Source organism: Accipiter gentilis, chromosome 36 (assembly GCF_929443795.1).
Source record: "Accipiter gentilis chromosome 36, bAccGen1.1, whole genome shotgun sequence".
Classification (NCBI taxonomy): domain Eukaryota; kingdom Metazoa; phylum Chordata; class Aves; order Accipitriformes; family Accipitridae; genus Astur; species Astur gentilis.
Genome location: NC_064915.1, coordinates 1,757,364 through 1,785,115, shown reverse-complemented (window position 1 = coordinate 1,785,115; position 27,752 = coordinate 1,757,364). Strand labels below are relative to the sequence as shown.

The following is a 27,752-nucleotide window of genomic DNA, read 5'->3' as shown; positions in this document are numbered from 1 at the left end:
CCTCCCGTGGGGACCCCCGAAACCCCCCTGACGCCCCTCCCTGGCCCTGGGCCCCTCCCTCCCCACGACTCATCTTTTCCAGGCCTCGAGGACCCTCAGATAGCCCAAGACCTCCTCTGTCCTGGTCCTGGGGACCCCCCTGTACACCGAGACCCCCCTGGCCGGGCCCCAGGGACCCCCAACCCTCCGGCCCCCCCCCCCCGCTCGGCCCCGGAACCCCCCCAAGACCCCCTTGTACTGTCCATGGGGACCCCCGAGCCCCTGTTCCCCCCCAACTCCCGACACCGTTTCTCTCTTTGCAGCCCCGGACGAGGCCTCGGGACCGACGGCGCCGCCGATGGAAGGGGGGGGGGGGGCGCGTTTGGGTGAAATAAAGGCGAGTTTGGGTCCAGATGGGGCTTCTGCGCTTTCTTGAGCTGGCAGGGGGCGCGCGTTACCCGGGGGTGGGTGGGCGGAGCCGTCGTCACGTGGCGCGCTGTTCCCGCCTTCGCCTGCCGCCATTTTGGGAGGGGCAGCGGCGCGGCCGCCATCTTGGGTGAGGTAGTGGGGGGGGGGGCTATGGGCGGGTGTTATTGTAGGGTGGCTGGGGCCCCGCCCCCCCCCCCCCGCCGTGAGGGTACGGCGGCATTCAGGCTCTCCCCGTCCCCCCCACAAGTGGACCCAGACGTCCGGGCGCAGCCCCTCCTTCCGGGAAGGCTCCAGCCGGCCCCTCCCCGTCTCAGGCGGACCCAGCCGTCCGGGGCGCTCCCCGCCACCCCCCCCCAGAGGGACCCAGCCGTCCGGAGAGGGTCCTCACCCCTGGAAAAGGCACCCCGGAGGGCTGCCCCCAACCCCTGAGGGACTCAGGGCTTCGGGCCCCGCCCCGCGCTCCAACCACTTCCGGGTCACACCCCCCCCCCCCAGGTGAGCCCCGTGATATGGGGGGTCAGGGAGGTGTTGGGGGGCTGGGGAGGGGGTTGGGGACCGTACGGGGAGGGGAGGGCATCGCTGTGCCTTGTACGTGGGGCTGGGGGAGGTGGTCTGTCACCCTCTGCCCCATGGAGGAGGGGGTCACCCTGTGTCCCATCTTTGGGGCAGGGGTCTTCCCCCCACACCCCCCCATATTCTGTAGGTCCCTGGGGGGGGGTGGGGCGGATATCATACCCTGCTCTCTCTGGGGGTCTTCGGGGGAGGGGAGGGTTCTTTCCACCCCCTGCCCCATATGTAATGTTGGGTGGTGTGTCAGTCACCCCCCTGCCTCACCTGGGTGATCCTGGGGAGGGTCTCTGTCACCCCCCCCACCCCCCAGTGTGTTTCTCTGGGCCCCCCCCATCACTGCCCCCCATCTCTTGCAGCGCCCCCCCCCTCCTCGATGTGGCACTGGGTGCGTGACCCGCCGTGGGGCCGGGGTCCCCCCCCGGAGCTGGGGGGGGTTCCGGACCCCCTGGAAATCTGCCTGGCCTTGGCACGCCACCTCTTCGACCTATGTGCCGTGGGGTGCCTGGGGGCGGCGCGGGTGGCGCTGGGGGCCTTGGGGGTGCGGGGGGTGTTGGGGGCTCTGGGGCTGGGGGGTGCAGGGGGGGCCTGGCTGCAGGGGGTGGTCGCCTTCTTGCTGGCGGCCGCCGCGCTGCGGCTGCTGCTACGGCTGCTGCTGCAGCACCTCCTGCCCCTGGCCGCCCTCTATGCCCTCCTGCAGGCCCTGGTGCTGGCTGCCAGCCTGCGCCCTGGCCCCCCTGTCGTCCCCCCGCCTGCCCCCCCACCTCCGGGGGAGCCCCCCGAGCCGGAGGAGCAGCCGCGTGGACCCCCTGACGGACGGGAGCCCCCAGCAGAGCTGCGGGATCCCTCCTTGGAGTGGCGACGAGGCGCTCCTTTGGAAGGTCAGGAGCCCTCCCCGGAGCAGTGGAACCCCCCTGTGGAGCAGCAGGACCCCCACCCGGAGTGGGACGACCCCCTGACGGAGTGGTGGGACCCCCCCACCGAGCGCTGGGAGACCCCCGGGTGCAAGGAAGGGGAGAGAGTGCTGGTGGCCGGCCCCTGTGCAGACTAGGGGGGGCCCCCCCCGGACCACCGGGACCCCCCCCTGTCAGGCTCTGGGGCCCCCCCGAAAGGGTGGGGGATGGTGGGTGACGGGCCCCCCCCCCTCCACAGCACTGGCTGAGGCCCCTCCAGGTGACAGACCCCCAAACCTTCCCCCCCACCCCCACCCCTCTCTGGGGTCCTGGGGAGGGGGAGGTCCCGCCCACGGGGGAGGCTCCGCCCACCGGGAGGTCCCAAAGACAGTGGCCCACCCATTGAAAAGGTTTCGAAGCTCCGCCCACTCATATGATTGCTCCGCCCCCTGCGAGGTCACGAGGACTGTAGCTCTGCCCACTGTGAAAGGCCCAGGCAGGAGCTGAGGCTCCGCCCCCCGTGGGGCCGCCAGCACAGGCCCCGCCCACTGTGACATCGTAAGGACTATGGCTCCACCCTGCTGTGAAACGCACACGGACTGAGACTCCGCCCACTGTGACACCCCGCCCATCTGTGCCATAGCCCCGCCCACTGTGATTAGGCCCGCCCACGCTCGGGGAGGCTCCGCCCACATGTGTGAATGCTTCTGGGCTGAGGCCACGCCCAGGGGCGAGCAGGCCCCGCCCACTGCAGCGCCTCCTCGGCCCCGTGGCCACGCCCCCTCTCGCGGGCCCCGTGGCCACGCCCCCACGTGTTTTTTTTTGTAAATAAACGGGATTTTGGGTCCCAGCAGCGGGTGCCGTTGACGGGGGGGTGGGGACGCCTCGCCCGTACCAAAGATGGCGGCGCCCTCAAAGGAAATGGCGTTCGCCACTAAAATGGCGGCGGGGCAGGCTGCGCGCGTGCGCGGTGCGCCGAGGACCTCGCCGGGGCGCCGAGGACCTCGCCGGGGCGCCGGCGGCGGGCGCCTGATCCGGGTGCGGCGGCTGAGCGGCAGGAGCGGGACGGAGAGCGGCGGGGACGCTCCGGGAGGGTCGAGGGAGGGTGCGAGATCGGCGGCGGGGTGGTCCGGGAGCCGTAGGGCCGTCGCGGCGGGGTCGGCGTCATCGCAGGCGCGAGTCGGGCAGCTCCTGCCGGCCGGGGGGGGGGGGGGGGGGGTCCTGCGCGGCGCATGCGCAGCGGCGTCGGCCGGAGGAGACGGAGAGACGGAGCCGCCTGGCAGCTCCTCGGCCCCGCTCAGCCCCGCCGGGCCCTGCCGCCCCCAGAGACGTCGCAGCGAGGCGGAACCGCCCCCGCTGAGGTTGGGGAGGAGGTCGGGAGGCTGCGGGGGGGGGGGGCTCGGGCTGTTCCGGGGTGGGGGGGGCATCGGGGGTAACGGCCCCCGCCCCCCCCCGCCTCAGGGCCGCCATGGCGGAGGAGCGGCTGGAGGTGCTGGTGAAGACGCTGGATTCGCAGACCCGCAGCTTCCAAGTGGAGCCGGAGGTGAGGCGGGCGGTGGGCAGGGGGACTGGCAGGGGACGGGCGGGGGGTGACCCCTCCCGGTGTGTCCCGTCTCGTCCCGTCCACTCCCTAGATCTCGGTGCGGGAGTTCAAGGAACGCATCGCTGGCGCCGTTAGCATCGCGGCCGAGAAGCAGCGGCTGATCTACCAGGGTCGGGTGCTGCAGGACGACAAGAAGCTAAAGGAATATAGTGAGGAGGGGGCGGGGGGGTGTTTTGGGGGGGTTGCAGGGCATTTGGGGGAACTTGGAGGGGTCGTTATGGGGCTGGGGGCCTCCAGGGGGTGAGTTGGGTCTGGGGGGGTATTGGGGGCTTGGGGCAGTTTTGGGGGGCTGGGAGAGTGTTTAAGGGGGTCGGGCTGGTTTTTGGGGGCACACTGTGGGGTGATTCAGGGCTGGGTGGTTCGTTTAGGAGCTTGGGGGAGGGTTAGGGTCTCTCCATGGGGCCTGGGGGCCAGCAGGTCAGTGAGTCCTCTCCACCTTTTTCTCTTCCGGAGCAGATGTGGGAGGCAAAGTGATCCACCTGGTGGAACGGGCCCCCCCCCAGGCCCAGTCTCCCTCCTCGGGGGGTCCCTCAGGGCTGGGGTCCTCCTCTACCCCCCACAATGGGGGAGGCCCCCGGGGGCCTGGCCATGACCGCAATGCCAACAGCTACGTTATGGTGGGGACCTTCAACCTCCCGGTGAGCAGTGGTGGTGAGGGGCTTGGGTGGGTGGGGGGTTTGGGAGGAAACACGCAGTTTTGGTTGATATTGGGCGGATCGGGGGGGTTTTGCCGTCCTGCAGATCGACGGCTCTTCCGTTGATGTCCACATCAACATGGACCAGGGCCCCGTCCAGGTGGGTGCCCCGGGGTGGGGGGGTTGCCTCTCTCTGCCGTGGGGGGGGGGGGGGGCTTGCTGGGGGGCCTGGCGGGGGTGGGCTCCGTTGTGCCCCACCCCCCCCCAACATTGACCCCTTGTTGCCGTTGCAGAGCGAGCCCCGTATGCGGCTGCTGGTGGCCCAGCACATGCTGCGGGACATCCAGGGCATCCTGAACCGCCTGGAGGTGAGCGGGACCCCCCTGACACCTCCATAAACCCCAGCCAGGTGGGAGCAGACGCCCAGCTCCCCCCAACCACCCTCCTCCCTCCCCCCAGGGCAGTAGTGGGGCCCGCTCGCCCGCCCAGGCTGAGGGGCCTGTCCCGCCCCTCCCCGAGGAGCCCCCTGCAGAGCCCCCTGCCACCCCCCCTGAGGAGCGGATGGAGGCCTCGGAACCGGCAGCGACGGGCAGCGAGGAGCCTACGCAGCCCGGCCCCGAGCCCCCCCAAGCCCCGGAGGGTGCTGTCAAGTAAGTGAAGAGACCCGGGGTGGGGTGGGGACGGGGGCGTGGTGGCCTGGGGGGCCCTGTTTTCACCCGCTGCCCGCCCCCCCCCCCCCCCCGCAGCCACCCCTCGCCGGCCGAGCTGGTGGAGGTGCTGGGGGAGCTGCGGCGGCTGGAGGGGCGGCTGGAGCCCTTTCGCCAGCGCTACCAGGAGATCCTGGGCAGCGCCGCCTCCGCTGACTACAACAACAACGTGAGTCCTGGGGGGGCCCTGGGGAGTCGGGGGGCTGCGGCCCCCCTTTTTCTCAGGGCGGTGGGGTGTTCCTGGAGGCCCACAGCCTCTCACTGGGGTGGTACGGCTCGTGTGTGTGTCCCCTCTGCGGGGAGGTGGTATGGCCCACGAGTGTGCCCCCCCCCCCCCCCGAGGGAGGTGGTATGGCCCGTGTGCATCTCTCTGGAGGGACTGTGGGCTGTGTGTGCTCCCTCCGCGGGTAAGTGGTACAGTCTGCGTCAGGTCTTTGCCCTGTGAATGTTTCTGTTACTAGTGCCCCCCCCCCTCGCACTTTGGGGTGGTGGTACAGGCCATGGTTCCCCTTTGGGTTGTAGTATAGTCCACGTGGTTCTTCTGCTTTTGGGAGGTAATGGTACAGCCCATGACACCCTCCCAGGTTGGGGTGATGGTTTAGGCCAGGTCCTGTTGCTTTCTCCACACTGACTGTATGGCCCGTCGTGGTTCCGCCTTACCATTGGCGTTATGATACAGCCCCTCTCCTCGTTTTTGAGAGAGTGGTGTGGTCCGCTTACGTGCCGCACCTGCTAGTGAGGTCATTGGGATGGGTGCTGATTGGGTGGAGCAGGCCGGGGAGGCGGAGATTGGCCTGGGCTGTACCATGTAGGTACGGGGTGGGGGTGTTGACGTTCCCGACGGCCGTTAGTGCGTTTGGGGGTTTGGACGGTACCATGTGGGTATGGGGAGGGGGTGTGTTAAGGTCTATTAGTATTAATGCAGTTGGGGTTTGGCCGGTACCATGTGGGGCCGGGGGGGGCGGGCGGTCACTTGGGGGGCTCTGGGGGACACTGGGGGGCTCCGGGTGACACCATGTGGTACGGAGGAGGGGGGTGTGTGTGTGTGTCGCCTCCTCGGGGGGTCTTTTCGCAGCACCAGCTGGGCTGGGGGGGTCAGGGGGTCTCCGGGTGTTCGGGACCCCCTCTGACCCCCAGTCACCCGCAGACGGAGGGGCGCGAGGAGGCACAGCGCCTGGTGAACCTGGTGGGCGAGGGGCAGCGGCTGCTGGGGAACGCGCTGGTGGCACTGTCGGAGCTGCGCTGCAACCTGGGGGGGCCACCCCCCCGCCCCCTCCACCTCGCCCGGCCCCTCCCCCACTACGGCCCCCCCATGCTGCTGCAGCAGGCTGCCATCCCCATCCAGGTGGGGGGACACGGGGGGATGGGAGGGGGACGCACCGATACAGGGGGTGCTGTGGGGCGGGGGGGGGACACCCTGATACCATGGCGGGGTGGCCCTGGTATAGGGGCTGCTGTGGCACGGGGGTCACCCCAGGGTGTTGGGGGGGCCCAGGTGTCCGGGGACCCCCCCCTGACACCCCCTAACCCCCCCCCCCCCCCCCCCAGATCAATGTAGGCACCACAGTGACGATGACTGGGAACGGGGCGCGGGCCCCCGCGCCCCCCGGCCCGGCTGAGAGCCCCCCGGGCCCCCCTCCCGCCCCCCCAGCAGCACCCGGGGATCCTCCTGAGGGGCTGCCGCCCCCTCCGGGCCCCCCCCAGCCTTCGGGCCCCCCCGGGGCACAGCCGGGGCCCCCTCGTGTCATCCGCATCTCGCACCAGACAGTGGAACCTGTTGTCATGATGCACATGAACATCCAGGGTGAGTCCGGGACTCCCCAGGACCCCCAAACCACCTCCCGGACACCGGGGTCTGCTGCTTTGATCCCCTCTCATTGTGTGCGTGTCATTCCCCCCCACAGACTCCGGCTCACAGGCGGCAGGGGGAGCAGCCGGCCCCCCCGGGCACGGTTTGGGCATGGGTGAGTTATGGGGGGGCTCTGGGGGAGGGATTTGGGGGGGTTGGTGTGGGGCTGGGTGCGCACTGAGGGAGGTTGGTGGCACTTGGAGGGGGATTTGGGCGGGCGGGGTGGGGCTGGGAGGGGTTGGGGGGGATTTTGGGGGTGGGAGTGGGACTGGGGACCATTGGGGGGGCACCTCAGTTGAGTTGGGGGGCAGGGGGTGGTTCTGGGGGTTGCTCAGGGGTTTGGGGGGGGGGCCGTGGGGTGTTTCGGGGGGCCGTGGGGCAGGGCCTGAGCCCTCCTTCCTTCCACCCCCCCCAAGGCGGGGCCCCCCTGCAGCTGCCCCCGCTGCCCCCTGAGTTCCTGCAGGCCGTGGCCCACCAGATCACCCAGCAGGCCGTGGCCGCCGCTGCTTCCGCCGCCACAGGTAGGGCTGCCCCATGGTGCTGCCCCACAGTCCTGCCCCATAGCTGAGGGGTGCCCCAGGGCGCTGCCCCGCAGCAGGCTGGGGGTCTCCCAGTGGCACAGGGCTGCCCCACACCACCCTGCCCCACGGCAGAGGTGGGGAGTTGGGGGGGGCATGTGGCCGCTCCCCTCAGCCCTTCATCTTCCCTCTCCCCCCCAGGCCAGGCTGTCGGGGGGTTCCAGGCCCCGGCCCGGGTGGTGATCGCCCGCCCCACGGCGCCCACCCCCCGCCCCACGCACCCTGGAGCCCCACAGGCCACCGCCACCCCTGTGAGTTTGAGGGGGCCACTGGGGGAGGTGTGTGGGGGGCTGCAGGGTCACTGGAGGGGGCGGAGGGACCCCATGGTTGGGGGTGGGGGGGTCCCTAGGGGTTGAGGTGGGGGGCCCTCTGTGATCTACAGCTGTGGGGGGGGTGTGCTGGGCTGTGGGGGGCTGTTTTTGCCTCTCAGCATGGTTGGGGGGGTGGGGGGGTCTTGGGGTTGGGGGGGTGGTGCTGGTGTTGAGGGGGGTCCGGTGGTTGGGGGGTCCCCAAGTCTAACCCCCCCGACCCCCCCAGGCCCCCGGGGGGGGTGCATCGCTGGCGCAGGTGATCAGCGGCCTCGTGGGGCAGCTCCTGATGCAGCCGCTGGTGCTGGGTGAGGGGGGGGCAAAAGGCGGGGGGGGGTAGTTAATGGGGCGGGGGGGCACTAGGGGATGGTGGGGGTGCGGGGGGCGTATTGGGGGTGGTGGGGGGATGGGGGGGGCACTGTGGGGCATTGGGGAGGCACTGGGTGGGTGCTGGCAATGGGGTACATTGCGGGGTTCCAGGGGATGGGGGGGGGCACTGGGGTACGTTACGGGGGCAGTGGGGCCACTGGGGGTGTTGTGGGGGGGCACTGGGGGATGTTGGGTGGGTGTTATGTGGGGGCGGGGGGGCACTGGGGGATGTTGGGTGGGTGTTATGTGGGGGCGGGGGGGCTGCAGCCCCCTGACACACTCCTCCCATCCCCCCCCAGCTCAGGGCGGCTCCTCTACGGCCGCGCCCGCCCCTCCCCCCGTCTCCTCCTCCTCGGGGCCTCCCCCGACCCCCCCCACCGCCGCCACCCCCCCTCCTGCAGCCCCCTCCCCCACGGCGGGGGGGGCTCCGGGGGGGCCGGTACCCTCGGCCTCAGCCCCGCCCACCTCCTCCTCCTCCCCCCCCGCGGGTGGGGCCGAGGAGCCCCCCCTGGCTCAGCTGCTGGGGGGGCTGCTGGGGGCGGGGCCAGCCCCAGCCGTCGCCGTGGCAATGCCCGGAGTGCCCGCCTTCCTGCAGGGTGTGGCCGACTTCCTCCAGGTGCATTGTGGGAAGGGGTGGGGCGAGGGGGTGGAGTCACGGGGGTTGGGAAGGGGAGGTGGGGTGTGATGGGGAGGGGAGGGGCTAGAGGCTGATGGGGCGGAGCTAGAGGGCAGCTGGGGGGGGTCTGATGGGGAGGGGGCGGGACCACGGGGGGCCTTGGGAATGGCAGAGTGTGATGGAGAGGGGCGGGGCTAGAGGCTGATGGGGCGGGGCTAGAGGCTGATGAGGTGGAGCTTGAGGGCAGCAGCAGGGGTGGAGTCTGAGGGGGAGAGGGTGGAGCCATATGGGGAGGGGGTGGAGCTATGTGGGCAGTGGGGGCAGGGCACGATGGGGAGGGGGTGGAGCTGATGGGGTGGAGCTAGAGGGCAGCAGGGGTGGGGTCTTGTGGGGAGGGGGTGGAGCCAGAGAAGGAGCCGGGGTGGGGCATGGTGGGGGTGGGTCCCCCAGGGCATACTGGGAGACCCCCCCCCCCCCCCCAGCACTCCCCATAACCCCCCCCTTCCCCTCCCCCCCCCCAGGCCACCCAGGGCAGCCCCGCCCCCCCGGCCGACGCTCCTCCCCCCAGCGACTCGGCCCCACCCGCCTCCGATGCCGCCCCGCCCCCCTCCCCGCCCCCGCCCCCCGAGGGCTCCCCCCCTTCTCCCCCGCCCTCGTCCGCGGGGGGAGCTCGGCCGGGGGGGCCTCCCGAGGCGCTGCCCCCCGAGTTCTTCACCAGCGTGGTGCAGGGCGTCCTCTCCTCCATGCTGGGCTCCTTGGGCGCGCCCCCCCCCGGCCCCCCCGAGAGCATCGCCGCCTTCCTGCAGCGTCTGAGCGGGTCCCCCGGCTTCCTCGAGGGGGGGGGGCAGGGCCCCGACGGTGAGGGGGGGCTGGGACCCCCTGGGCAGGGCTGGGGGGGATTTCGGGCCTCCCCCCCCCACCTTGTTTCAGCACTTTTGGGGTGTTGTTCTTCATTGCGAATGCTGCGATTAGGTCGGGGGGGCTGGTTTGGGGTGGTGGGGGCTGAATTCCTTCTTAAGTTCATGGGGACCCTCAATCTCCCCGGTTATGGGGGTGGGGACAAATCCATCCCAAATTTATGGTGGACCCCAGTCTGCTGTTGTTTTGTGGGGCCCCCCAAGTTACACTTTCTTCTTGTCTCCTAAGTCCGCCCCCAGTTTCTTGTGCCCCCTATTTCCTATCTTTACTTTATGGGGGATTCCCATGTTCACCCTGATTCTCTGGGTGTCCCCAATTCCCCCCCCCCCCCCCATTTTTTGGGGTTGTTTCCTGCAACCCTTTGTTGTGCATGTCCCCTCCAGCCCCCTGGGGATCCCCTTCCTGCCCTTTTGGTGGGGGTGTCCATGCAGGCTATGAGGTGCCCACCCCCCTCACCCTGTGTTGTTCCCCCCCCCCCCCCCCCCCAGGGTTTTTCGGGGCGCTGCTGGCGCTGATCTGCCAGCACCTCTCCATGGTGGACGTGGTGCTGCTGCTGCACGGGCGATGCCAGCCCCTCCAGCGCCTGCAGCCCCTCCTGCGCCGCTGCTTCCGCCAGCGATACCTGGGGGGGCGCGAGCCCACCGATGCCAACGTACGGGTAAGCACACACACCCTCCCCCCAAACCCCCCCCCGGACACTGTAACCTTCCCCACGAGCCCAGGACTCCTTCCATCAGTGCTAGAAGTGGCAGGACTCTCCTAAATATGATCAGAGGGAGCTGCGGGACCCTAATCCATCCCCTGGGACCACTGCAACCCTCCCACAGACCCCCTAATGCTCCAAAGCCCTCCCTCCCCTCCTGAGACCCCCCCATGGCCTACTCGGGGACCCCTCAGAAGTCTCCAGGGACTGTGTAACCCTCCCTAGCGCCAGAGAATGCAGCAGTCCGTCCGTCCGTCCCCCCCGCCCAAAGAAATAGTAAGAGTGAGTGGGGGGTGGGGGATTAATTGCCCCCAGGCCCCCCCCCCCACCCCCCCCAAACCGTCCCACGCACCCTGTAAGCTCTCTTGACCCCCAATAACTTTTTTCTTTGGGGAACCCATACCACTTTCCAGCAACACTGGGGTAGGCTGGACACTCCCCCCTGAAAATAAGATCAGAGGGAGCTGGGGGGTCCCCTAGTCCCCCCAGGACCCTGTAATCACCCTGAGGACCCTCCCAACCCTCTTGGGACCCCCTAAATGTCTAGGAATGCACTAATTCCCTTCGCGATCCTTTTATCTGCCCTGATCCACTGGTGTTATCCCTCCTGTGGGACAGGGGATGGGGGATGTGTGGGGCTCGGCCCCCCCCCCCCCCCCCGTCACCCGGGGGGGGGGGGTGGGGGGTGCTGACAGCAGCTCCTACAGGCGGCCACACACACCCTGATCACGGGCCTGGAGGAATTCATCCGTGAGAGCTTCGTGAGTGGTGCTGGGGGGGCTGTGGGGCACTGGGGGGGGCTCTGAGGGGTGTTGGGGGGGGAGTTAAGGGGCTGGGAGGTGTTTGGGGGAGTTAAGGGGATGGGGGGATTCTGTGGGGGGATGGATGTGGGTTTGGGGCAGCCATGGAGTGGGGTGGGGGGGTAGTTGTGGGGGACGACGGTGGGGGGAGGCAACATTCAGGAGAGCTAAGGGGCTGCTGCAGGATCAGTCTGGGCTGGGAGGGGCTGCGTGGGGCAGCTGCTGGGGGACTGAGGCGCCTCTTGGCTCCTTGTGGGGCAGCGGTGAGGGGATGCAGGGGAGGCCATGGGGCGGTTTGGGGGGGGTCACCACACCCTAACAGTGCCCCCCCCCCATCCCAGGCTGGGGTGCGGGTGGCCGAGGGGGTCGACATCACCCGCACCAACGTGGAGTTCCTGCAGGAGCAGTTCAACCGCATCGCGCTGCACGTCCTGCGCTGCACCGGTGGGGGCACGGGGGGGGGGGGCTGTGGGGCAGCTGTGGGGCTGGAGCAGTGGCCCGGCTCACTTGGATCCTGTGGGGTACTTGGGTGTGAGACCACAGGGTGGTTGTGGGGCTTCTGGGGTGGTGGGGACGGTGTATATGGGGCTCCCTGGGGCGGGGGCGGGGCTGTCTGAGGCGCTCCACAGGGGTTGTGGGACAGCGGGTGGTTGTGGGCTCCCAGCTCCCACTGCGGTGGGGGGGGGGGGGTTAGGGGGTTTTCTGCGGGTTGCCGGGTGTGGCTGTGGGCCCCCTGTGGGTCTGACCGCTGCCCACCCCCCCCCCCAATCCCCAGACGGGAGCTTCGGGCCGCGGCTGCTGGAGCTCTGCAACCGGGGGCTGTTCGAGTGCCTGGCCCTGAACCTGCACTGCCTGCGGGGGGAGCGGGCGGCGCTGGGGGCCCTCATCAGCGACCGCATCGTGAGTCTGGGGGGGTGGCGAGACGGCGACCCCTGCCCCTTCCGGGACCCTCGCGTGTCCCGACCCCCCGTTGCCGTCGCCCCCCCCGACGCGCGCTGTGCCCGCAGCGGCGGCTGTCGGCGGACGTCTCCCCGTCGCTGGTGAGCTGGCTGACGGCCGTGGTGGGGATGCGGCTGCAGGCGGTGCTGGAGCAGATGCCCGTCACCCCCGAGCAGGTCCTGCCCTACGTGCGCCGCCTCGGGGAGCCCGCCTCCCGCCAGGTAACCCCGCCCCCGACCCAGAAGCCCCGCCTCCTGCCGGATAACCCCGCCCCCAGAAACCCCGCCTCCCGCCCAGTAACCCCGCCCCCTGCCACAACCCCCCAACTGCTCATGACAAGCCCCGCCCTCCCGGTGGAAACCCCACCTCCACACAGCTCTGCCCCCTCCCCCAGGTAACCAAGCCCCCTGTGCAGGAAACCCCACCCCCTGTGGGTAATGCCATGCCCCCTGTAACCCCCACCCTGCCTAGCCCCGCCTCCCGCTGACCACTCCTCCGCCCCCAGCCGCTGCCCGAGGAGCCAATGGACATGCAGGAGGCGGAGCCGCCCCCGGAGGAAGCACAGGTAGACGGGACTTGGGGGGGCGGGGGGGGGGCAGATTTGCCGGCAGGGGTGGAGCTTGGGGGAGGCGTGGCCTGCCCCGGCCCCTCCCCCGACCCCACCCTCCCTCCGCCCCCCCCCCCAGCGGGACGGCGCCGGTTCCCCGGCCCCCGCCACCACGGCGGAGGAGGCCCTGCCCCCCGAGAGCGAGCCCTGGGCGGCCGCTGTGCCCCCGGTGAGTGGAGCGGGGGGGGGGGGTGTTGGCGTGGGATGTGGGGGGGTGTGGGGCGCCGCGGGACCCCACCGACCCACCTCCCCCCCAGGAGTGGGTGCCCATCATCCGCGAGGACATCCAGACCCAGCGCAAGGTGAAGCAGCAGCCGCCCCTCAGCGACGCCTACCTGACCGGCATGCCCGCCAAGCGCCGCAAGGTGGGGCCGCGCCCCGACCCCGCCCCGCCCCGCCCCAGCCCCACCCCGCTGACCCCCTCCTCCCCCCACCCAGACCATGCAGGCCGAGGGCCCCCCCTTGCTGCTGGCCGAAGCCGTGGGTCGCGCCGCCCGCGCCGCTGGTGCCCGCCCACTTGGCCCTCCCGAGAGCCTCAGCCGGGAGCTGAGCGAGGGGCCGCTGCAGGAGGGGTACCGCCAGCAGGTACCGGCACGGGGCGGGGCCCGCAGGGGCTGGCTGGGGGGCAGAGTAGTTGGGGGGGGTCTATGGGGAGTTGGGGCCTGTGGCGGGGGGGGGGACGGGGTAGAGAGAGTCGGGGATGGTGGGCGAGGGTGGGGCTTGCAGGGGGTGGGGAGGGTCCCAACCCATGGTGGGGGGGCTTATACAGCTGAGGCAGTGCTCAGCCCCACCCCTTAAGACTAATTTTTGGGGAGGGGGTGGGTGAACAATGGGAAGAGGTAAGGGTTGGGCGTGTTCCAGTGGGCGGGGCTGTGGCGTGGCATGACCCCCCAAGCCCCGCCCCCTCCCCAGCTCCAGGCCGACCTGCAGCGGCGGCTGCGCGAGGACCCCGACTTCTCCCCCCGGCGCTTCCCCAACGCCCACCGGGCTTTCAACGAGGGGCCCCCCCGCGGCCCCACCCAATAAAGGCTCCGCCCCCTGGCCCCCGCCCACCGGGCCGGGCTCCACCCCCACACACTCTTGTTGCTTTTTCACCTTTTATTTGCTTTTTTCGGGGTGGTTTTTTTTTTTGCAAACGAAGGTTGGTTTTTTTTTTTTTTTTTTTTTTTTTCGTTTTTAAACGTTTCTTTAACAAACGGGCCGCAGCCCGGGGGGGAGAGGGACAGGGCGGGGGGGGGAGGGGGTTTGGAGCACACCCTTAGGAGGGGCGGGCTTCACCCCACAGCTGGGGGGCTGGGGAAGGGGGGGGGTCACCCCCCGAGTCGGTCTCTTGCCCCATGGATTCATCCCTATATACAGCGCCTGCCCCCCCCACCCCCCCCACCCCACATAAATAGGGGGGCCCCCCCAGGGGTCACTGAGGACGCTGGGGGGGCCGTGGCCCTGGGGGCTCCAGGGCAGGGGGCAGACCCCGGGGGGGGCCCCAGGGGGGACGTCGGGGCCCCAGCGGCAGTGGGGGAGGGGTGGCCCGCGGTGGAGGGGGCCCGCGGGGGGGGGGACCCGGAGGTGGGGGTGGCGGTGCCCCGGGAGGAGGGGGGGGCTCCGAGGGGCGTCCCCGCCCACCCCGCGCCTCGGGGCGTCCCCCAGGGGGGCCGAAGGGGCGGGCAGGGGGGGCCACCAGCCGCCCCAGGGGCAGGAGGGGCAGGGGGGGCGCGGGCGGCCCCGGCGGCCCCCCGAAATTCACGACGGGCGGCACCGGAGACTCCACCACGGGCAGCAGCATCTGGGGGCGGGCAGGGTGGGGTTAGAGGGGTGTGGCCTGGCCCCTGGGTGTGGTGGGGCTCGGCCTGGAGGGGCGGGGCCTACCTGCTGGAAGCTGCTCTGTCCCTGCCCATAGAACTCAGAGGGCGGAGTCAGCTCCTGCCGCACCTGCAGGTGGGGTTGGCTGAAGGGGTGGGGCTTGGCTCAGCCCCCACCCACCTCCCCCCGTGGGGTTGTCCTGCCCAGCAAGCGACCCGCCCATCTCCCCGCCCACCACTACCCTAGCCCCACCCCCTCATCCACACCCCCACCCACTGCAGCCACCCCTTTACCCACAGCCCCGCCCGCCCGAGCCCCGCCTCCCATTGCCCCGCCCACCGCTCCTGTCACCCGTTTCCCAACCCAGCACCACAGCCCCCCATAGCCCCGCCCCTCCAAAAACCCCACCCTCCCGCCCCTCTGAAAATCCCACACCCCCCCAGCCCCACCCCTCACCTGGAGCAGGGGGGGGTCGGGGCAGAAGGGGGGGCTGTAGAGGAAGGGGGGGGCGGGGGGGTAGAGCAGCCCCCCGGCCCCCCCCAGCTTGGCCAGGTCGGGCCCCCCCATGGCCGGGAACTCCACGAAGGGGCCCTTGAGGGGGAGGGGGGGGAGCCCCGCCCCCGCCACGAACACCGGCCTGGGGGTGGGGGGGCGAAAAGGGGGAGGAGGGTCACAGAGGGTGTTGCCCCCCCCAACACCCACCCCCCAAGTCCAGCTGGAGGGGGGGATCAGCCCCACGCTGCCATCGCTGTGGGGTGGGGGGGCTGGGGGGAGGGGAGAGGGGTGCTGCGCCCCCCCCATACCTGTAGGGGTTCAGGGAGGGGGTCCCTGGGCGGAAGCTGCTGCTGGTGCCCAGCTGGGACTCCATGGGCGTGCTGGGGACCTGGGGGGGTGAAGTGGGGGGGGAAGTGGGGGGGTCAGCCCCACTGCGACCTACAAGTGCGCCCCACAAGTGACACTGGGGCCATGCACTGCCCCCCCCCCCCCCCCCCAACACGTACTTCCAGCACTCCGGACCTGCTGCGTGCCCCGCCCCAGCACCCCACCCCCCTCCCCAACACCCCCGACCCGCCCCATGCTCCCCCTACCCTGCCCCACATCCCCCGTAACTGCTCCCCAAGACCCCCAGCACCCCACCCAGGCCCCCCCCAGCACCCATAACTGCCCCCTAAGTACCGCCAGGAGTCCAGACTCACCCCACACCCCCCCTGGCCCCATACCTGACCCACGGCACCGGCCCCACCGTAGAAGAGCTCAGGGTAGAGGCGCTGGCCGGGTCCGGGGGGGTCCCCGGATGGGGCCGGGCCCTTGGGCTCGGGAGGCCGGGCTGGGGGGGCCTCGGGGCCGCCCTGGGGCTGGGGGCCCCCCCCGGGCAGCACCTCCCAGTCCCGGGGGGCAGCATCGAGCTGGAACACACACAGACAAGATAGAGTGAGCCCCCGGTGTCCGGGCCCCCCCAAATCCTCCCCCCACCCCACAACCCCGGTGCCTCCTTACGCCCTCAGCGGTGGGGGGGGGCAGCGCATCCTTCTCGTTCTTCCCCACGGCGCTGCTGCGGCAACGGGGGTCATTATCGGGGGGGGGCACCCAGGCTTCCGGCCCCCCTGTCGCCCCCGTGGTGGTGGGTGAGGGGACCCAAGCGTCCGGCCCCCCGCCGGGGAATGCCGACGTCCTGACCCCCCGGCCTGGTTCCTCGGGGGGGGCTTTGGCTTTCTCAGCGCGCTGGGAGCGCTCGGTGCCGATGGGGTCCGGGGGGGCCGTGGGGGGGGTGCAGACCTGGGCGGGGGGAGGGGGGTTGAGGATGTGGGTCTGAGCCACCCCCCCCCCCCGCCTCACTTTTGGGGTCTCCCCGGTACCTTCTTGTCCTCACGGGGGGGCAGGCGGCGTCTCTGCTCCTTGGGCCCCTCGGGGAGGGAGGGGCCTGGCTGCCCACCATCCCGGCTGCCCCCCCCCGCCGTGGGGGGCGGGGCTGGTGCTTTGAGCCCCCCGTCGGGGGAGCTGCGCTGGCTGCAGGTGGCCGAGGACGACTGCGAGTCCCCGCTCAGCTCCACGCCGCTGTCAGACTGGCTCATCTGGGGGGGCAGTGCAAAATCAGGGGAAGGGCCGTCAGGGGGTGGGGGGACCCCCAAAGCAAGGTTGGCCCCCCCCCCCCCCCCTCCCCGCCCCACACCAGCCCCCCCCCCAGCCTCACCTCGGTGCTGGCCACATCCTCAAAGGCACCAAGGGGCTCGATCCAGGCCTGGCCGGGGGCGAAGGGCTTTCGGGCGGCACCTCAGAGAGGAGGACAAGGGGTGAGGGAGGGGAAGGGGTCTGTGTGTGTGTGTCCCCCCAGTACCTTCCCAGAGCCTTACTGGTCTGCAGGTGGTTCCAGATGTGGGGGGTCAGCCCCTCGGCTGGGCCCGTCCTCCCCCGTGGCTCCCCCGGCCCGTCCTGCTTGGGGTCCCCAAAGCCAGGGCAGCCCAGGGGGTCCTGGGGGGCAGCAGAAGGGGGTCAGTGGGGGAGGGGAAGCGGGGAGCGAGACACCCCACCCCCCCCACCGCCACCCCCCCCCAGGGCCCCCCCCAACTCACCTCCTGCTTGTGGGGCCGCTCGCGGCGCTTGGCCAAGAAGCCGCCAACCACGGGGACGTCGCGGAGGGCGGCCATTGGGCGCAGCGGCTCCGGCGGCTCCAGGAAGGGCGGGTCGGGGGCTGGGGGGAGACGGGGGGGGGGGGGAGAAGGTGTGTGTGGGGTGGGAGGGGACCGCGGGGGGGCAGCCCCAGGGGAGAATAATGGCGACTGCTGTAGGGCACAAGAGAAGAAGGGGGACTGCCGTGGGGCAGCGGCACGCTCGCACCACCGTCACCGCCGGGTCGTACCTGCTCCAAGGCCGGGGGTCCCGCGGGGCTCGTAGGGTGGCAGGGGCAGGGTGGGGGGGCAGGGGGGCAGGCCAGGGGCAGGGGAGCCCCCCCCCTTGCCATGGGGCGGGGCAGGGCGGGGCCGGGCCCCCAGCTGGGCAAGGGCGCGGCGGATCCCGCCCGGGTCACTGGGCACCACCCGGTCCAGGCGGAAGACGGCTGAGGCCGACGGGGGGGGAGGCAGCGCCAGCCCTGGGGTCGACTCCTCTGCATTACGGCTGGGGGGGGGAAAGAGGGGGTGAGGCAGGCTGAGGGGGGGTCCCTGGCCCGCCCCGAGCCCCCAAAGCCCTCCCCAATGCCCCCAAGCCCAGTGTCAGCCCCCAGAACTCCCCCAAAACACCATTTCCCTCCCCCGACCCTCCCTGTATCCCCCAACACTCCACTGACCCCCCAACTCCCGCCCCATAACCCCCCAGCTGCTCCCAACACTTCACTGACCCCCCCTGAACCTTCCTACACCCCCCGGGAGACCCCCCCAGCCCCCTTCCCTCCCTCAACCCCGCTTATCCCCCCAATTTTACCCCCCAGCCCCATTTCTCCCCCCATTTTACCCTCTAGGGCCCCCCCCAACCCCCTTCCCGCCCAATTTATCCTGTTCCCCCCCCCCGACCCATTTATCCCCCTACTTCCCCCCCAGCCACCTTCCCCCCCCAGTTACCCCTCATTTTACCCCCGCCAGCCCCATTTACCCCGTGACAAAAGACCTGGTTACCCACCCCCAGCCACTCTCCAACCCCATTCCCGCCCCCAGGACCCCCCCAACCCCATTTACCACCCCCCCCAGCACCCCCCCCCCCCCCCCCCAGCTCACCTGCGGTTTTTGGGCGAAGGCCACCCCCTCTTCTCCCCTCCTCGGCCGCTGGCCCCCCCGGCTCCTCCCGCTCCTCCTCGGCCGCCCCCGCTCCGGCCACCCCCCCCCGCACTGCTGCCGGGGGGGGGGTTGCTGCCGCCGCTGCTGTTGCCGCCGCCGCCGCCACCACCGTTGGGGGTGCCGGCCCCCCCGGCCCTCCGTCCTGGCCGCTCGGCCCCCGGCCGCTGGCTGGAGAAGCTTCGCTTGGAGAGCTCCTTGCGCTGGGCCAGGCTGAGCTCGGCCGGGGGGGGCCGGGCCGGGGGGGGGCTCTGCGCGGGGGGGCCCCCGGGGGCCGGCTCCCTCTCGGCCCCCCCCCGGCGCTCCCCCACGTCGCTGCTCTCCGAGGCCGTCTCCCACTCCTCGTTGGCCTGGTCCGAGTTGTGGTTGGAGAGGTCGGGGGAGCGGGCGCCGGGGGGGGGGCCGGCCGCGGCCGGGGCCGGGGGGGGGCCCCGCTTCCTCCGGGGGGGGCGGGGGGGGCGGCGGCAGGGCGGCCCCCCCCATCCTGGCCGCCTGCTCCTGCTTCAGGCGGCGGAAGCGGGGGGGCTTGTCCTGCTGCTGGGCTCGGCCGTGCCGGCGCCGCCGGGGGGGCCGCTCCGCGCCGCCCCCCCCCGCCCTTGGGGGGGTCGTGGCTCTCGGCCGCCTTCTCCTTCTCGGGGGCGTCCGCCTTCTTGCCGGGGGGGCTCCAGCCGCCGGGGGGGGGCCGCCCGCCCGCCGCCGCAGCCCCCCCTCCTCCTCCTCCCCCTCCGCGGCCCCGGCGCGAAGGCACCCCCCGGGGCGTGAAGACGCGGCCGCGGCCCCCCCCCGGCCCCGGGCTCGGCCAGGCGGGGTGGGGGGGGGAAGCGGGGAGGCAGGCCGGGGGCGGGGGGCGCCGGCCCGGCGGGGGGGGCCTCCTTGTCGCTGTCGAGGGTCTCGGAGCCCGTCTCGGAGCCGCGCTGGCGGCGCCGGGGGGGCACCTCCTCGTACTCCGAGCCCTCGCTGCGGGTCTCGCTGCCCCCCCGCGGCGGGGGGGGCGGCGGCGGCGGCTGGGGGGCGGCCGGGGGGGGCGGGGGGGGGGCCGGTGCCCCCGGCCCCCTTCCCCTCCTCGGGCCGGTAGAAGGGGTCCCCCCGGTAGCTGCGGAACTCGCGGCTGCGGCCGCGGCCCCCCCCCCGCCCCCCGCCCCCGCCCCCCGTAAGCCCCCCGAAAGCCCCGGCCCCGGGCGAAGTACTCCCCTCGCCCCCCCCGGGCGCGCCCCCGCCCCCCGAAGCCGCCCCCCCCGCTCGTAGGCGGCCTCGCGGCGCCGGCGGGACGGGGACCCCCCCGCCGCCGCCACCGGCGCGGCCCCCCCGTCCTTGGGGTGGGGGGGGCCGGCGCCGTTGAGGACGGGCTTGGTCTTGGGTGGCCGGGGGGGGTCTTTGGCGGGGGGCTCGGGGGCTTTGGGGCGGGGGGGCTCCTCCGCTGCCGCCGCCGGGCCCCCCTCCTCTTTGGGGGGGGGCTTCTTGATGGGGCCGGCGCGGCGGGGGGGCTTCTCGGGCGGTTCCTCGGGGGGGGGGGCGGCGGGGGCCGGCAGGGCGGGGTCCCCAGCGGGTCTCCGTCCGCGTCCCGCCCCCGCCCCGGGGGGGTTTGTGGGGGTCGTGGGGGGGGCGGGGGGGTCGCTCGGGGCGCCGGGACCCCCCCTCCTCCTTGGGGGGCCCCCCCCGCCCCCGCCGGCGCCTCCTCCTTGGGGGGCTGGGGGGGCTCAGCAGGGGGCGGCTTTTTGGGGGCATCCTTGAAGGGGGGCCGGGGGGTGGCAGCAGTGGGGAGGGCCGGCTCCGGGGGGGCCCCCCCATCCCCCTGGGAGGGGGGTTCGGGGCGGGGGGTGGTGGCGGGGGGCAGGGCCAGGCCGGCAGGCCAGGGGGGGCCAGGCCGGGCGGGGTCCTCGCTGGGGGGGAAGCGGTGCAGAGGGGGGTGCCCCCCATTTTCAGCGAAGGCCGGGTAGGCGCCAGCGTATGGTGGGGGAGCCCCGGGGTCCCGCAGGCGGACGGGGGGTGTCTCGCTCCTGGGGGGCGGCAGGGGGGTGGGAGTCAGTGGGGGCCGGGAAGCCTGGCAACCCCAGCCCCTCTCGCTAACCCCCCCCCAAAAGCAACCCTCTTCCCCACTCACCTGAGCCCCTTCTCGTCCTCCTCGGGGGGCCGCAGGGGGGAGGGCAGGGCCCGTGGTTCGGGAGGGGCAAAGGCATCGCCCCCCCACGGCAGTTTGGGGTCCCCCGGGGGTGTCCCCCGCTCCCGCAGCAGCGGAGGGGGGCGCTCGAAGGGCTCCGAGCCCGAGCCCCCGCTGTCTGAGCGCTCCCGCGGCAGCAAACCTGGGGGGGGTGGCAGGAAAAAGGGGTCAGGGGGGTGGCTGTGGGGCACCCCACGGCCCTGTTGGGGGGGGGTGGGGGTCTGGGGTGCCCCACGACTGTGCTATGGGCCCCCCAGGACCCCCCCCACTCCCAGTGACCGCCCAGCATTGTGTGCTATAGGCCCTGGAACCCCCCTCAGTGATCATGCAACCCCCCCAAGCTGTGCTATAGGACCACAGACCCCCCCCCAGCCACTCTATGGGGCTGGTGTGTCCCCCCAAACTGCACTGGGGGGCCAGAGGCCCCCCCAGAACCACTACCTGGGGCCAGAGATTCCTCCACAGCACCACTATGGCACTGCGGCCACCCCCCAAGCAACATATGAAGCCCGTGCCCCCCCACCCCAAAACCACGCTATGGGGCTGGTGCCCCCCGAAACCACTCCATGGGGCCAGAGACCCCCCTTGCAGTACCACTATGGGGCTGGACCCACACTCAAACCAACACTATGGAACTGGTGCCCCCCCCCTCCAAAACCATGCAATGGGACTGGTGTGTCCCCCAGCTACTCCAGGAGGCTAGAAACCCCCTCTTCAGTACCAATAAATAGCTGAGCCCCCCCCCCCCCCCAACCACCATATGAAGCCAGTACTCCCCCTCCAAAACTACGCTATGAGACTGGTGCCCCCCCAAATCATGCTATGTGGCCACAGGCCCCCCCCCCCCCCGAACCATTATGGGGCTGGGGCCACCCCCCAAGCAACACTATGGACCCAGTGCCCCCCCCCTCTAAAACCACACTATGGGGCTGGTGCTCCCCCCAAACTACTCCATGGGGACAAACACCCCACTCCTGGTACCACTATGGGGCTCGACCCACCCCCCACCAACACCATGAAACCAGTGTGTCCCCTCTCCAAAACCACGCAATGGAGCTGGTACCCGCCCCTTACCAGAGGGGTGGACACCAGGGGGATAGAAGTCGACAGGGGGAGGCCGGCCCTGCATCATGCGGGGGTCCATGTAGGGGGGGATCATCATCCAGCGCGGGTCGAAGTTCATCTGGGGCAGCGGGGGGGGCCGCCCCATGGAGCCGGCGAACAGCGCTTTGGGGGGGCCAGGGGGTGGCGGGGGGGCAGCCGGGGGGGCCCCGCCGGGGGGATGCACCCCTGCCCCCAGGGCCCCCAGGCTGGGGGGGCCTGGGGGAGGTGCCGGGGGGGGCCCATGTTGCTGCTGCCACTGCTGCTGCTGCTTCAGCAGCTGTTCCTGGGGGGAGGGAACATGTGGGTCTTGGGGGGTGCCCCCCTCCCAGCCCCACACCTCCACCCCCCCCAGCCCCACAGCTTCCCCCATGCCCCCCCATACCCCCCTAGCCCCACACCCTGCACCCCCCTGCCCCCAATATCCCCCCCCTCCCAGCCCCCCCATTCCCTGTCCCATAGCCCCCCCCAACCTGCTGCTGGCGCTGGAATCGGGGGGGCAGCGACTTCTGGTACTTGGGGTAGGAGAGCGGCTGGGCCGGGGGGGGCTGGCGGGGTGGGGGTGCCCCCCCTTCCCCTTTGGGTTCCCCCTTTGGGGGGACAGCGGCAGTGGTGGCAGCCGGAGGGGTGGGGGGCGGCGGCAGAGGGGGCTCCTCGGGGGGCTCCTGGGGTGCCTCAGGGGGAGGCGGCGGCTCCACTGTGGGGAGAGAAGGGGGTCAGTGGGGGTGGGGCCTGGGGGCAAAAGGGGGGGATCCCAGGTATGACCAGACCTGGAGGAGCAAATGTGGGACCCGCAGTGGGGCAGCCCCCCCTCCCCAGGATTAGGACCCCCGAAATCCTCCCGTTTTCTGCAAAACATACTACAGGGCAGCTCCCCCTGAACCAAGCTGCTCCAAAACTCCCCAGTTATAAGAAACGTGCTGGGAGCCTGCCCCCTAGAACCAGCCCCCCCAGCCCTAGGAGGAGGGTACTCCCAGCCCCACCATGGGGCAGCCCCCCATGACGGAGACCCCCAAATCCCCCCCCCCAGTCTGTGGGGACATGCTATGGGGCAGCGCCCAGGCTCAGCCCCCAATGCACCCAGCCACGGGGCAGCTCCCCAGTTCCACAAAAAAAACCCAGAATCTATGCGACAGCCACCCACTTCCACAAACACCCCCCACCCGTGGGGCAGCCCCCCCCCACCTGCTGCACTCTGGGCTCCTCCAGCCCCACTGGGGCCAGGCTCCTCCTCCTCCTCCTCCTCTTCTTCCTCCCGCTGCTCCTCAGGGAGCTGGGGGGCTGCGGGGGGCTCGGTGGGGAGGGCGGGGGGCTCGGGGGGGGTGGCAGGGGTCACGGCTGCCGCTGTGGTGGTGGTGGTGGCGGCAGCTGGGGGGGGCCCTTGCCGCGAGACGTCGTGTCGCGGTCGTCGTTCGGGGGCCCCAAATCGCTCGTCCAAGCGCTTGAGCTTCTCGGCACAGGCAGCACGGCGCTCCTCCTGCATCCGCCGCTCCTCTGCCTCCCGCCGCCGCCGCGCTCGCTCCACCGCCGCTGAGATCTCCGAGGAGGACTGGCGCCGCCGCTGCCGCCACGCCTCGTCCTCGTCCTGGGTGGGGGGGGACGACGAGGAGGAAGAAGACGGGGTGGGGGTCAGCCCAGTGCCCCACGGCTGCCCCCCGGGCTCCCCGTCCTGCCCCACGGCCGCCCCGCTCACCGGGAAGTCGTTGGGCTGGGCCCAGCTGCCGCGGTTGGGGGGCGGTGGGGGGGGGCGAGGCTGGGGGGCGGGAGGGGCAGGAGGCGGTGGCGGCTCTTTGGGCCCCTCTGGCGGGGAGGATTTGGGGGGCGGCTCCTCCTTGGGGGGCTTCTTGGCTTCGCTGGAGGGGGATGCTTCGTTCTCTTTTCTGGGAGGGGCAGACAAATAAAAAAGATGAGAGCGTTACAGAGAGCTTCGTAACATAGGACAGCGTGTTACGGGGTGCCCCACGGCGTGGGGGGGGTTATGGGGTGTCAGGTGGTGCCCCACAGCGCTGCAGACTCATGGAGTGCTCCGTGGCAAAAACCTACAGGTTACAGCAAGAACCCTGGCGTGGGGGGGGTTAGGGGGTGCCACTTGGCACGGGGGGGTTATGGAGCGCCCCCCAGGCTCACCCCTCCTCGGCCACCTCCTCATCCGAATCCTTCCCGTCCTCTTCATCGCTGAACTTCAGCTTCTCCGTGTAATCCACCTCCTCATGAGCACCTGGCGGGGGCAGGGGCGGGGTGGGCCGTGTGGGTGCTGGGACCCCCAGAACTGCCCCGTGCGGCCCCCCCTGACCCCCCCCAGCTTGTTACCGGCCCATCCCTCGTCATTCTCCTGATCCAGCTCATCAAACTCCTTCAGGTCATCCTGCTTCAGCACCGGGGGACGAGCGGGGGCTTCGCTCCCCCGCTGGGGGGGCTGGGGGCCGCGGGGCCCCACCAGCCGTGGGAATCTAGGGAGGGGGCAGGGAAGGGGTGAGCGGCGGTGTGGGGGGGTGTGGGGGACACACACACCCAGCACTGCCCACCCCCCCCCCGTGCTCACCTCTGGGCCTCCGGGTAGCGGTAGGGCCCCTGTGGCCCATAGGGCGGTGGGAAAGGGAGATACGGGGGGTACATCTGTTTTTGGGGAGGGGGGAAACACCAACGTCAGAAAGGAATCCTCCTGAATCAACGGGGACCCCCCCGCCCCCCAAAACGCTTGTACTCACAAAAGGCGGCATCATCCCCCGATAAGGGGGAAAATGGGGGGGGCCGGCGGGCTGCAGCCCCCCCCCATCGGTTGGCGGATCCTCGGCCCCTCGCCCGCTGCCGTCCCGCCAGCTCCCGCCTGCCGGGGGAAATGGGGGGGAAGTCAGCTTTGTGGAGGGGGGATCGCAAGGCTGGTGAGAAGTGGTGTTTTTTGGGGGGGGGGGGGGGGGGGGGAGTGTCTCACCGGGGGGGCGGGGGCTCGGTGCGGGCCCAGACGACGCGTCGGCAGCGTCCCGCTCTCGGCCGGCCCTCTCCGGGTCTCCGGCCGCCTGCAGGGTGGGAAACTCCTCCCGAGAGAATCGCGCCGGCAGGATCGGGCCTTTCCCGCCTGGTGGGGGGTTGGGGGGGGGGCTCAGACACCCGTGGGGGCTGACGTCCTCCCCCAAAACCAAGAAGGGGACCCCCACCCACCCTACCACCCCCAGCCTCACCATCTGTGTGCGCAGCGTGGGTACCGCTGGCCTGCGCCCAGGACTTTGCCCCGCTTGCCGGGGGGGGGGGGTTCTGCGAAAACGGGGGGGGGGGGGGGGGGGGGGGGGGGGTGGTCAAGGGGGGAGGTCTAAGGCCCTCCCCCCGCAATCCCCCCCGCCCCCTCCACTGCCCCCAGACCCACCTCGGGGGCTGCTGGGGCCCGTTTCGCTTGGCTGGCGGCCGCAGGCGTCTGCGAAACCGGCGGCGACGGCGACTGCGGCGGGGGAGCTGCTGAGGGCTCGGAACTGGGGGGGGGGGGGGGGTGAGGGTCAGGGGGGTTCTGAGGGGGTCCCCTGAGCCCCCCGCCCCCTTCCTCACCCCCTCACCTCTTTGGGTCGGGGGGCTCCTGCCTGCTGGCCCATCCTGAGCCGTCCTTGGGGACCAGAGAGACGTTGGGGTCGTTGCCTTTGTTCTCGGCCTTCAGGCTGGGCAGGTTGGCGGGGGGGGGCATGCGGCGGGCGGCCACTTTCCCCAGGCTCTGCAGGCCATGGCGGGGGGCGGCTGCGGGGGGGGGGGACACAAGGGGCGAGTAAAGCGGGGCAACCTCACCGACCCCGACCCCGATCTCGACCCTGGGGGGGAGTACGCACACACCCCCCCCCCCCCGCTTAGCCTTCTCGCCCCCCCGTACCGGGGGCTCTGGGGCTCTCCAGCGCCCGGCCGCGGTAGCTCTCACACAAGCTGAGGCAGGCGTAGCGCCGGCCCTCCCTGCCCCGCGCCGCCGGGCGATCGCTCATCGCGCTGCCCGCGCATCGGCGCCGGTGGCCCCTCCTGGAGTGGGGTGGGGGGAGAGAGAAACGGGGGGGGTCAAACAGGGGAAAGAGAGAACCGGGTGGGGGGGGGGTAGACCGCCAGGGTGGGGGCGGGGTAGGCCGCCGGTCCCAAGATGGCGGCGGGTGCGGGCGCCGCCGCCGGCCTCCGCGGCGGAGGAGGCGGGGGGGGGGGGGGGAATGTTAATCCGGCCGCCGGCGGGCCGGCGCGCCCCCCCCCCGCGTCGATACCCACCTGTCCGCCCCGGGCGGGCTCCGCTCTGTCCGGATGCGGTGGCGGCGGGCGCGGACGGGGGCGGCGGGCGGCGGATGGAGGCGGATTCCGGGGCGCTCCCCCCCCCCCCCCCCAACCACCGCCAACGGCCGCCCGGGCTCGGCGCGCATGCGCGGCGCCCCAACGGCCTCGCCAGCGCCGGGGCGGGGCCGACAGGGGATTGGCTGGCGACACAGCGAGGCCGCGCCTCCTCCGGCGGGCGCTACCACGGCGCGCAGGGGGCGGGGGGCGCAAGCGCCGCTCCCTCGCGTCCCCTCCCCCGCCCGCAATGGGGCGTCCCCCCGTCGTCTCCCCCCCGACTCCTAAGCCAGTGGTAGAACGGCCCCGCCGCGCCCCGCCTCCGCCGCGGCCACGCCCTCCCGGCGACGTCATCCCGGCACGACGCGACGCGGAGGGCGGGTCGGCACGAGGGGGCGGGGCTCGCCCGCCGCTCGGCCAATCAGAGCGGGCCGGCGCGAGGACTGGATGGGAGGCGGGCTCGCCCCGCCCCCTCCCAGCTCTCCCAGTTTCCCCCAGTTTCCCTCCAGCGCTTCCCCCCCCCCCAACTGGGGGCGGGACCCGGGCGTCCGGTCGCTCACCGTCGCCGTGGCAACCTTGCCCCCACCCTCCCGCCGTCGCCATGGCGACCGCGGCAACCGGCGGCCTCCCCGGCAACCAGGCCCCGCCCCGTTCCCATGGCAACCTGAGCCACACCCACCGGGACCCCGGGGGGTGGGGGCTGAAATGGGGGGACTGGGGGGACTGGGGGAGATTGGGGGCTACTGGGCAGCACTGGGGGGGACTGGGGTGGCACTGGGAGGAATTCGGGGATACTGGGTGGGCACTGGGAGGGACTGGGGTGGCACTGGGAGGGCACTGGGAGGAATTGGGGGGTACTGGGGGCACTGGGGGGGTGTACTGGGAGGGATTGGCAGCTACCTGGGGGCACTGGGGAGCACTGGGAGGGATTGGGGGTTACTGGGCAGCACTGGGGGGGCACTGGCAGGAATTGGGGGGTACTGGGGGGTCACTGGGAGGGATTGGGGTCTACTAGGTGGCACTGGGAGGGCACTGGGAGGAATTGGGGGGTACTGGATGGCACTGGGAGGGATTGAGGGCTACTGGGCAGCACGGGGGGGCACTGGGGGGGATTGGGGGCTACTGGGGAGCACTGGGAGGGGCTGGGGGCAATGGGGAGGGCTGGGAGGGATTGGGGGGCTATTGGGCAGCACTGGGGGGGCACTGGGAGGAATTGCAGGGTACTGGGAAGGATTGGAGTACTGGGATTGGGGGGGCACTGAGAGGTATTGGGGGGACTGGGGGCCACTGGGAGAGATTGAGGGTTACTGTGGAGCACTGGGATGGATTGGGGAGCACGGGGGGACACTGGAAGAACTGGTTGCCCCCCCCCCAGTCCCAGCCAGGTGTCGCCGTGGGGCCGGGACGCCTGGGTCCCCTGACCCCCCCTCCCCCCCCTCGCCCCAATTTCGAGCCCTTCCAGGTACCGGGGGGGGGGGGGGTGGTGGTGGAGGATGTGGGGAGCTCTGCCAACCACCGTGCCCCACATCCCCCCCCACATCCTGCCCTTCCCGGCAGCGCCCACGGCCCGACCCCCGCCGGGTCCCCTCTCGGTTTCGGGGCGTCCGTGGGGCGACACAGATCAGGCTGGGACCCCCCCGGCTCCCCCCCCCCGGTGCCGCCACCGTTCCCCTCCGTCGAGTTTCGGTTGCAGAGGAGGGGGGATTCCCCCCGTCCCGGGGCGGGGGTGGGATTCCCCCCCCCACCCCAAAAATATCCCCCTGGGACGTCTGGGCCCCTCCCCCGCTGGTTAACGAACCGCCGCACGAATTTCCCAAAAAAGCCCCGAACTGAAACTTTTTCACTTTTATTGTTTTTTCTTTCCGGTGTGGCAATAAATAACCCCGGCGGCAATAAATTAATTCCACCCGACCAAAAAGGGCCGAGTTTCATCCCGAAATAACCCCCCCCCGGAGCGGCCCAGTGGGGTCGGGGTCGTACATGGCACGGCCCCCCCCGGCGCCCCCATAAATAGATAAATATCACAATAAATAAAGCGCTGCTCTTCCACTCTCAATAATGAGGGTTCACCCCAACGGCCACGGTAACGCGCCGGCGGCGGCAAGCTCGGCCTCACCCTGTGCGTTCACCCTGGTCCCTACTGACTCC

General features: G+C 71.8%; 2 protein-coding genes across 3 annotated transcripts; one reads left to right on the top strand and one right to left on the bottom strand.

The window, feature by feature from the left end:
• Positions 1-3,086: 3,086 nt before the first annotated feature.
• BAG6 (BAG cochaperone 6) lies at positions 3,087-13,593 on the top strand. Of its 2 annotated transcripts, XM_049793124.1 has the most exons (26): positions 3,087-3,229; positions 3,330-3,411; positions 3,503-3,620; positions 3,928-4,109; positions 4,213-4,266; positions 4,400-4,474; positions 4,566-4,756; positions 4,853-4,982; positions 5,961-6,158; positions 6,362-6,617; positions 6,718-6,777; positions 7,079-7,183; positions 7,382-7,491; positions 7,778-7,856; positions 8,217-8,533; positions 9,055-9,391; positions 9,940-10,109; positions 10,862-10,915; positions 11,296-11,398; positions 11,730-11,854; positions 11,962-12,114; positions 12,399-12,458; positions 12,580-12,669; positions 12,758-12,865; positions 12,939-13,085; positions 13,413-13,592. In XM_049793124.1, the coding sequence occupies exons 2-26, from the start codon at positions 3,337-3,339 to the stop codon at positions 13,524-13,526; spliced, it is 3,411 nt and encodes a 1,136-aa protein (XP_049649081.1). In that variant the 5' UTR covers positions 3,087-3,229; positions 3,330-3,336; the 3' UTR covers positions 13,527-13,592. The 2 variants fall into 2 exon arrangements, with proteins under 2 accessions (XP_049649081.1, XP_049649082.1); XM_049793125.1 differs by lacking the exon at positions 4,213-4,266 and having other exon boundaries at positions 13,413-13,593.
• A 168-nt stretch (positions 13,594-13,761) lies between these two features.
• Positions 13,762-25,794, bottom strand: PRRC2A (proline rich coiled-coil 2A). Its single transcript, XM_049793138.1, is given in 32 exon segments — positions 13,762-14,283; positions 14,367-14,429; positions 14,757-14,937; positions 15,104-15,183; positions 15,521-15,706; positions 15,798-16,076; positions 16,157-16,372; positions 16,492-16,571; positions 16,652-16,769; positions 16,871-16,989; positions 17,158-17,414; positions 18,008-18,484; positions 18,486-19,192; positions 19,194-19,286; positions 19,288-19,573; positions 19,575-19,696; positions 19,698-20,061; positions 20,166-20,364; positions 21,297-21,609; positions 21,797-22,020; positions 22,509-22,908; positions 23,017-23,203; positions 23,451-23,541; positions 23,634-23,773; positions 23,866-23,939; positions 24,032-24,150; positions 24,256-24,399; positions 24,503-24,575; positions 24,685-24,787; positions 24,869-25,043; positions 25,174-25,313; positions 25,548-25,794. Coding segments are annotated over 32 exon segments (6,528 nt in total). The 5' UTR covers positions 25,697-25,794; the 3' UTR covers positions 13,762-13,914.
• Between the last annotated feature and the right edge of the window lie 1,958 nt (positions 25,795-27,752).

What these genes read in the sequence shown, in the direction of transcription:
- BAG6 (XM_049793124.1), top strand. Translation starts at nt 3,337, where the DNA reads ATGGCGGAGGAGCGGCTGGAGGTGCTGGTGAAGACGCTGGATTCGCAG. An exon ending in CCGCTGACTACAACAACAAC is followed by an intron (nt 4,983 to 5,960) that starts GTGAGTCCTGGG and finishes AGTCACCCGCAG; the next exon opens with ACGGAGGGGCGCGAGGAGGC. An exon ending in CACAGGCCACCGCCACCCCT is followed by an intron (nt 7,492 to 7,777) that starts GTGAGTTTGAGG and finishes CGACCCCCCCAG; the next exon opens with GCCCCCGGGGGGGGTGCATC.